At 34.7% G+C, this 9,657-nt stretch overlaps 1 protein-coding gene and 1 pseudogene across 1 annotated transcript; both read right to left on the minus strand.

Moving 5' to 3' along the window:
- Positions 1–1,746: 1,746 nt before the first annotated feature.
- LOC111305864 (acyl-CoA--sterol O-acyltransferase 1 pseudogene) lies at positions 1,747–4,131 on the minus strand (annotated as a pseudogene).
- A 1,754-nt stretch (positions 4,132–5,885) lies between these two features.
- On the minus strand, positions 5,886–9,264 carry LOC111304524 (pheophytinase, chloroplastic-like). Its single transcript, XM_022901127.2, has 6 exons — positions 9,037–9,264; positions 7,807–8,575; positions 7,298–7,524; positions 6,749–6,940; positions 6,480–6,636; positions 5,886–6,249 (listed from the first exon to the last, which is right to left on the minus strand). Exons 2-6 carry the CDS (start codon positions 8,557–8,559, stop codon positions 6,001–6,003), a joined length of 1,578 nt encoding a protein of 525 aa, XP_022756862.2. The 5' UTR covers positions 8,560–8,575; positions 9,037–9,264; the 3' UTR covers positions 5,886–6,000.
- Between the last annotated feature and the right edge of the window lie 393 nt (positions 9,265–9,657).

Genomic DNA, 9,657 nt, shown 5'->3' on the forward strand with positions numbered 1-9,657 from the left:
TGTAAATAAATGCTTAAAGAACATTGATGTTAAATATCATTAGTTACGTTCAGTAATTGAAAAACAGTAGATGCTATTGAAGAAAGTCCATACCGATAAGAATGTAGCATATATATTGACTAAGATACTTCCCAGGAAAAAGCTTGAGCTTTGTAGTAACTTGGCCGGAATGAATTCCCTGGCCAAGGTAAGTTTCAAATGAAAACTGCTATAGTAATGAATCTCTTCCTAATGGGGTTGGAGGGGGAGATTGTTAGAAAAATGAAGTCCAGCCTCATGTAAGTGGTTTTAGACCAAGTAAAAGCTATGGGCCTTGATCTTTCATTTTACACAGAACCCTAGCTATTTAATAAAAAAAAGATGGAATTGTTTTAAGTGCGTGTCGAAAACCAAGTAGAGAAAGAAGAAAAGCTAAAAAAAGCAAAGAGAAAAAAAAAAAAGGGAGAGTTGGTTGAACGAAAGTCGATACGTGATCCGATTGAGTTGAAACCTTGTCAGGAGGTTTATGATTCAGAGTTCTACATTCTGAACGGTGAAGATCGGGTTTGAAGCTCTCTAGGAACAAATTCAGGGTGTATTTGTTGAGTCACTTATTTGGTGAGATTTCTCTAATTATTTCTCTAGTTGTTGATTAGCTCTAGTTTTAGCTAGAGAAGAACTTTATATACCTATTATTTAATAGTAAAAATTTTTCTGATGGTCCGTGATTTTTTTTCTCTACACTGAAAGATTTTTCACATAAATCTTGATGTACTTTATTTTTTTTTACATTTTTTTTATTATTGATTGTTGTCTATTGCTTCTATATTATTGTGATTATTGTTTCAGGCGTAAACTAATGTCATCAATTTTCACCATGATCAATAGAAACATCGAGAGTGGACCCTTTGGCAATACTTGTGGGTTTGGTTTAGCATCATATATATGAATTCAATCTAGGAATTCAAATTTCACATGTAAACATCTTGTGCAAGATTACAGATTACATAAGAAAGTTTGATATTGCCACAGAGCTGTTTCCCTTGGTATTCTTCTTGTCGTAAAAAGAGGTTGGAATAGTTGTCTTCGAAAACGACGAATAGTTCTCTCTACTTGTCCTTGTATTGCATGGAGGCTTCCTTTGGAAAAGTTGTTTGTTTTTTCGTTTCCTTTCTTCTCTTTTGGGCCAAGTAGATTCGACATCATGCCATGGAATTTTCTACCTCTCTCTTTCAAAAAGGGGAAAGGAATTCAATTCAAAAAATTTTGTTGAAATTTTGTGGTGTTTCAGCAATAGGGAGTATCAACTATAATTCTACGAAGTAATTGTGCTAGTTTAGTGGGTTAATTGGGTTGGTACCTCCAACAAGTCACAAAAGATACAAGTACTTATCTTGGTTTTTTTTTTTTTTTTTCTTGTTTTATTGCTGCTGCCGGCAGATAATTTGATTTCATTTCCTTTCATGGCCAAAGTTAAGGATTTTTTTAGCATGCTGAAAAAGGTAAATGGATTATAGCAATCACTGAAGCCTCGTACATGTTACCAGGCTTTGTAATTCTTCTTTATTGAAGTTTTTGATGTTACATTTCACGATACCTCTTTATTTATTAGTATTAATTTTCTTTTTGTTTTCGGTTTTAATTTCATGAAATGGGCATGCCTTGTACTATTCAACAAGATGGTGTGAATCATGAGTCAACTTTTTTGAAGTAAAAAAAAAAGAAAAAGAAAAGATTGCAGTTGATTGAAAGAGCATCGACACTACCTTTTATGTCATTCTATAATTAAAGAAAGCCTTGGTATATTGTAGCATAAAGTCTACACAAAAGAAAACAAATTGGGCCAAAAGTAATGTTCTAACTTCTTTTCAGGCTATACCTTAACTGGAGTCCACGAGCCCAACTTGAAAAATAAAATCGCCATCTTTATGGACACAAAATTTTGCGTATCAGGAAATGCAGAGCACCGGAGTTTGCTTCATTCCTTGTTAGGATAAGAATGGTGTAAATCTCTTCTCCAATGCCATATTTTTATGAGTGTGGATACAATCTTGTTTGCTGCATACTTAGCACTTGGAAAGCAAAATTGGCTTACGAATAGCTAAAATTCAATCACAAAGCAAAATAATTACAACTGCAAATAATTTATATCAAATACACTCGTCCAAGGAATACAAGACCAATGTGTTTAATTTATACTTTATTTCAGTATTCAATTCTAGCTAGCTTTAGAGAAAGAGTCAAAATTTTAGTGTTCAAACAATATTTTCTGACCGACCTTATGTCATTTTTATATTCTTTTCTCAAGTCACAAGTCACACCAACCTCCCAAGAAGACATTTTTTCCCTAGTAGTATAGTTTTAAACGAAAGCGGCCAAAATTAATTGTTGGAAAGTAAACTTTTATCAACCCGAAGATTCTTATTGGCTGTATTTAAATTGATAAACACGGCTAGTCCAATGGCACTGAATTTGACTTTCTTTCCCAACTGGCTAGATGATAATCAAAGTGTTGTGATGATAAAGTACAAAGTTTCTAATCAGATCCGTCAATCTAACCACAAACTCAAAGATCAAACGAGGATAGATTAGAATACAAGTTCAGAACCGTCTATTTTGCCGACAAAATCCTCAGTACCTTTTCACTGGAATTTTTCAACATCGAGCGTACTTCCGCGTAATCTTCAAACGCTTTAACATCGACCTTGCACCGCGTGAACTGTGGAATGAATAGCCAAAAGCCCGTGCCCAAGACGAACCCTATTGTCAACGGCCCCGTGACTAGCCACGGAAGCTGGCACTTGCCAATTAATGCCTTCTTCAAAGCAATCTCAACTGTCAAACAAAATCCATGGATGAGAAAAAACCAGGTCACCTCACCTGTGGGACTCAAGCGGCCCAGATAGTAGAACATGAGCTCGTGCATAATAGCAGACACAACAAACGTGGAAAGCACAGATGGGAGTGGAGCCCACTTTCTGCCAATGACAGTTGTGGAAAAACTGAGGGTGGGTTCATACACCGTGGGCCGCAGGATACTGGTCACCATGAGGTTCCATCTTTTGCCCCAAAAGTCCTGCAGCGAGGTTGAAAGGTACGGCTCATTGAACTGTGGCTCAACCTCGAGCCCCGAAAAGGATCGAACCATGGCTGCCCATATGGCTAGGATGATCTCGAGGAGGAAATATATGTGGAAAGAGTAGAGGAGCATAATGATGTTTGGATGCATAAATTCAATGTAATCATAGACCCGTACTATGATGGCCAAAAGCAGACCCTTTATAGCATAGTTTACGGGACCTTCTTTGGATTTTCTAGAAGATGAATTTTCTTTATTTTGGCCATTACGATATGATTTTGATGATGTTTCTTTGTTATGGCCATTTAGATGTGATTTTGGAGGTTGGTTTTGTTGGATCTTGATGGGTAGGCAAGCAACAGCCACAAAAAGTGGAAGAGAAATATTTGCACTTAAAGGACCTTTACCAAAAGCAAATAGTAAGAGCTTGAAGTTACCAAGCCAAGCAATGAAAAAGGCTGTAACACCGCCAAGATGCGGTGAGTAGAGATTGAGAGGGAGATAGAGAAAAAGACACACAACAGGGAGCACGAAAATGAGTCTTTTGGTACCTTTTGGAACCACCTTGCCGATGGCGTGGCAGTAGCATAGAGATGTCAAAACAGTTAACCATACCTTGATGAAGCTGTTGATCTCACCCAACATTTTTCTTGTATAATTGTATTAATCGTCTTCTTGATCTTTGGATATTGAGAAATGTAGAGTGTCAAGATACGAACATGAAATGCAAGATCTTTGGATATTGGGGTTGAGTGCCTTAAGATTATATTGATGAGATAGAGAGGCATTGACCATGGACTATGGAGGCAGAAGCGTTGAGAGACTGCAAATGTATCTTTGGGATCTTACAGTTAAATTCTTTCTTTTTTTTTAGTTCAGGGCATAGTCAAATTCCAGCACAATGTCTTGCCTGTGAGCAGGCGGAAAAATGAACCCTTAGGTTTGGTAGGTAGAAATTTCCTTCCCAGGCACCAAAACATTTTCTTTGAAAGTAAAATGTTTCTTTCATCAGTTGAGTATTAATTTAAATGATATCTATATTAACTAAATTTTTAAAAACTGTAAATTCATACAATTTTAAATTCGTAATGTTTTGTGAGTGACTTAAATAAATATAAATTGAAGAGTTAAAAAAATAAATTAAAATTAAAAAAAAAAACTTTTTATTCTCCACATGATGAGAAAAAAAAAAAAAAAACTAATTATACATCTGAATCTTTATTGTTACATGATGCTTGTCTATAGGGGTAACTCTATTTAAGGGATTTCCTTATACTTCCGAATCAATATTCTATATTTTAATAATAATAATAATAAAAGAATATAACATGCCAGTCTAGATAGTGCAGGACTAGAATTGGGGTCGTTGTAGAAAAAAATGTCCAAATCAAAATTAGTTATTTTTACCGGTTCAGATTACCATTATTATTTTTATAAAAAGTCTTTAGTTACAACTTGAAGTTTAAAAATCCATTAGTGCGAAGGTCTACGCCCATCAGAGTAGACTAAAACTTTTACCATTAAAAACAGAAAGTAGATTAAAAATATCTAAATCCCACATGGCACCACTAACCGCACCTGCCATTGCTCCCACCCGAAAAAACAACTTCAAAATGTGATGATGGTTTGCAAGTTTTAGATCAAATACTTCCTTCTTGTATCAAAAAATGTAGAAATAGAATCTTTAACCACAATGCATTTGTAACACTTTTCACACTAAACATACATACATCTGCCAGAGTTAGGACAAGGTAATTTGTTGAGGGTGACATGGGTATGAGTGAGTTGGATGATGATTTGGAAGATGCGTTGAAAATTATTTGTATTTGTAACAAGAAAATATGGTTAAACAATATCGGTATTGGTTTTTTAAATATGTTTCGACACTTACATCAATAAAGTATTTAAGATTTTTGAAAGAAAAACGTGAATCGTAAAAATTATAAGGGAAGTTCGGGGGAAAAAATTTTAAAATATGTACATAAATTTTTTTCTTATTTATTTTATATATGAGATAATCGATAGTGATATGATCATAAAGTTGACAATTGACAAAAAATTCATATATAATTTGAAAAAAAATCATGTAGACTAATAAAATTTGATAATTTCAAACTTACGTAAATTACATTTAATAATTTAAAATAAATTAAAAATCAATTAAAACATTATAAAGTGATATTTTGATTGAATATTAGTTGTGATAGATGGACGAATTTTTTCATAGGTAAAAAAATAAAAATGAGCTAGTGTTATAATGATAAATTTAAATATCAATTTTTTTTAATGATAATATGACAATCGAATGTATGTTAACTTTATGAGTATAAAAACTAATCTTATGATTGAATATAAATAGATATAACATCAATGTAAGAAAAAAAATGGATTATATAAATAATCATCATAAGCACTTTGTCTTTCCTTCTTGCACTATTACAGATCATCGCATTTATAATAATTACTATTACATAATCAATGATTTTGTACCATTAACAATCAGCTCTAATCAGTTGTACAACATTTTACAAAGCATTAGCAACATAAATATATGATGACAGTTACGGGCAATGACCGATATTAAATTAGGAAGTGTTCAATTGCTACTCGATTTCAAAGTGACTGCAATCCAACGAACCTTAATCTTATTCAGAGCTGTTTGCAATACAAATACATGCGACAGATTTGGGTGTCCATCATTGGTCAAACTTTGCCTTTTTTTTACGTTACAGCAGGTTAAAAGTCTGTTTTGTGCCTGTGGTTGATTAGAACATAAACAACATGAAGAATTAGAAATCAATATCAGTATTCAGGACCTTGATTGATATGCCTGTAATTCATTTTCTACTCATCATATATCAAATAATTAAACATACATTAAACTATGTGAGAATGTATTGAAAGTTTACATTATCTCATGGATAAAAGAAAAATATAGTCCACTATCGCGATTTGGTTTCTAACTTGCCAAAGCGAGATTTGAAGTAAGATTCTATCCGGTTCCATAGTGAGAACCTGGATCCAAAAAATCGCACTACCACTGATTTGTTGGATCCTTCTCTCACAAATTCCAAGTCCCTGGTGATGCTATTCTGAATGCTTTCCGTTTCCATATCATCGAGTAAGGGTAATGCAACTGCACCCTTGGTTTCCAGGTTCTTGATCCATCCTCGTAGCAAATAATTCACCACCTGTATAAACAATTACAGGAAATTGTCTAAATGACACAACATAACAAGCATGAGAAATCAAATTCAGATAGGATGGATTTGTTAAATTTTAAAATTTTATGAGAACCGAAATTTAAAGGAAAGTTGAAAATTATGCAGTCATTTGCTCTTTCAACAATTGAAAATTTACATACAAATGAAGGATTATCGATGATTAGATGTGAAAAGCAGGCCAGTCAGTGAGAACATACCTCAGGAACTTCATCATGAGGGCAGTGACCAGCAGGGCTGATCTCATAGTATGGAGCTTCAGGAACTTGCTTTTTCACCTGAAGACCCCAGACAGGCTTCACCCAGGGGTCTTCTTTTCCATACATGAGACAGATTGGCACATTGTTCATGTGACACCTAGAAATAACAACAAACTGAAAGTCCATAACTTAAAGCAGAAAGGTATCTTTTCCACGTAGAATGGACATGACTTTTCCATTCTTGTTAAAAACCTATTCATACTATGTACCTTGATAAAGCCTCCCTGAAGGAAAGCTCTCCTTGAGGGGCAAACATAATTGAAGCAAATGATGCAGCAGCAGCAGGATGCTGTGTTGTCTCAAGAATATGAGAAAAGACTTTGTCAACATTTATAGAATGATCTGCATAAACCTGTCGAAGTACATCCGCAATATTTTCAGGATCACTTATCTTTTGCCAACTGAAATCAAAGGAGGGAGACGAAGTTAAGTAAGAGCAATAAGAGATTTGAAGGAGAAGAAGTTAAGTAAGAGCAATAAGAGATTTGAAGGAGAAGAAGTTAAGTAAGAAAGTGCAGCAGATTGCTCTTGGGGTACTAAAAAAAAATATTAAACCCAACTTTTTTGAAACTCTCTTAAAAATTCCACTCCCAAAGTGATGAAAACAATCACAAAATGACTTCATCTCTTTTCCAAGTAAAAGCCTCAATAAGATAATTATTAACATGTCTATAAATTTAATGGTTTAAAATCTAATGGAATGGCTGTTGCAAGATGAGAATGCCATATCATCTAATACCAAAGGAAAAGGAACTTACACAAATTCTGTCAGCTTTCTAACACTTTCTGGTAGAGGAAATGTTCCAGACCATGAAAATATCCTTGCTAATCTTGGAGATTTTATTGGATTAGGTAGAAATCCCCAAAAAGGAGTTGCATTAAGAAGTGTAACACCCTTCACTAACTGAGGATTGCATGCTGCAAAGTATAGAGCAACAAATCCTCCTAGTGAGTTCCCTACAATGTAAACTGGTTCACCAATGACCTGTGAGAGAAAGAGCTAAGGTCAAGCTTGCTGTCTTCACATTATATTAGTGCATTCATTTATCTGAAACCAAACAGTTACGTGATTACTATTTCAAAATCCTAAAGCCATTTTAGCTATGTTCCCTTTCATTGGCGTAACCTTAAGACAAAATGCAAATTAGAAGACATGGTAGTAAGCAAATGTAGCATGAAATCGTATATGCAACAGCATTATAGATAAATAACCTGCAAGGCATTGCAAAAGGAGAGGATTAGAGTTATAATGTAAATGTATTAGTACCTCTTCTACAAAATAGCGAACTTGATCCCGCCATAAATCCATAGAGTAAACCAAATCACTTGCCCATGGTTCTGTTTTATCCCCAAATCCCCACACAAAATCCTTCCCTTCTGAGATACCATCCTCCTTAGAAGGGGAAGTAGGATCTTCAATAGGCAATGACATGCCTTGCCCAAGAAAGTCAATTGCCCATACCCTATAATCACGACCCAAATCCTTCAGTTGCTTTTCATAATGAAAAGAACCAACACCAAAACCAGGAAGAAAGAGTAGTGGCGGAGAATTCAAATTTTCACAACCTGATTTCTCGTAATGCACATTTAATTTAGGTTTCCACTCCCAGAAACGACTGCTTATTGGAGCACCACATTCACCATTGGACTCATCGGGCAACCCTGGAATTAAAACCTTGGTTACTGATTCACCAGTTTCTGAGATCCTTACAACCTCGTCTTCATTACCAATCACATAACCATCATAATTCCAGCTCAGGACCTTTGACTCAACATTGTTAAACCCTTCAAGAGACTTGAATGAACTTGAACCTTTCCCATAGCAGCAATTATTCAATAAAGGACGATCTTTATTAGATAACCCCAGTGACCCAGTTGGGTCATGAACCCTAGAACACAAAATTCTGCGCTTTCTACACAAAGGGATCTTTACTTGCTGTTCTCTACTCGTGCTTTTCTTCACTAATAATCTCCGCTTTAGATTAAAGCATGAAGGGGAATTGTATGAGATGACTTCCATGCTTAGAAGCTTTACACTGATTATCAGCAAAAGCAAACATCTTAGCAAGAACTAAACTTCACCATATGGTTGATTACAGAGGGAAAAAAAACAAAACAATCAAGAACAAGCAAAGAAAATAAACTTTTCTAGAGCCTCGTACGCAATTGATTGATCTTTTCATTCAAAGGATTTATGATAAATTCTTCCATCAAGAAAAACCCATACTTCTTTCATTACGAGCTTAAATTCATGAAAGAAATAACCATAAAACAGAGCAAAAACACAAGCTTTTTCTGGGCAGGATTTCTTTTTAAAGAACAAAAAACTTGAAATTAATCAAAGAGTAGAGCTTGTGAACTTATTAAAAGAAATATAAATGGTTTAGCACAAAATATGAAAGAAAAATAAAAAAATATGAATCAGAAATAGCACTAGATTTGTTTATTCTAAAAAAAAAAGAGGGGGTTGGGGAAGAGAGATTATGGGATGCTTTACCTTTTAATTCTGAAAGACAAGTGTCATTGGCGTTTGCTAGTTTTTTGGGAGGTTGAAAATAGTTTGCAGCCTTTTCCACGAATTTAGCAGAATCCGGCGCAATCTATCGAGAAGCACAGAAACTATGTTGCTTCAAAGCTTCTTCTTCCTATAAAAAGCCAAGTAATAGATGAAGTGTCTTAATTTTTCTTCTTTTTTTTTCTATAATCTTCTATTTTCAATTAAAACAGAGAATTACCAATTTTTTTTCCATTAATAAAAATCTTTAAAGGGTTTGGTCGAAGAGGAAATTGAAGGAAAGAAAGTGAGAGAAGCAAGAACAACAGAACTAAACTTGTCCTTTTTCCAAGTTTCCAACCAATTGGATGCGAGAAAACATCCCATTAAATCAATTTGCCACCTCTTCATATTCACTCGGCTATGATTCTCTCCGACTATAAAGAAGCTACGACTGCTAGAACTGCTTGCCTTCACCACTCGTTTGCAATGGGATTTCAGAGGGAATTGTGTCGTAAAGGGGCACCTCGTCAATTGCACTAAAAAGAAGATAGTATTGGACGCAGAGAAGCCGAACCAAAAGAGATAATTATCCATAACAGCACTGACCCAAGTACTATCAAT

Source organism: Durio zibethinus, chromosome 21 (genome assembly GCF_047325235.1).
Source record: "Durio zibethinus cultivar Kanyao isolate XHJ-2024 chromosome 21, ASM4732523v1, whole genome shotgun sequence".
Classification (NCBI taxonomy): domain Eukaryota; kingdom Viridiplantae; phylum Streptophyta; class Magnoliopsida; order Malvales; family Malvaceae; genus Durio; species Durio zibethinus.

Excerpts from the sequence above, each read along its gene's own strand:
- LOC111304524 (XM_022901127.2), bottom strand. The coding sequence starts at position 8,559 with ATGGAAGTCATCTCATACAATTCCCCTTCATGCTTTAATCTAAAGCGG. Across the intron at positions 6,941-7,297 it reads AGAAAGCTGACAGAATTTGT|TTGGCAAAAGATAAGTGATC; the intron begins GTAAGTTCCTTT and ends CTTTGATTTCAG. Across the intron at positions 6,250-6,479 it reads CTCATGATGAAGTTCCTGAG|GTGGTGAATTATTTGCTACG; the intron begins GTATGTTCTCAC and ends TTGTTTATACAG.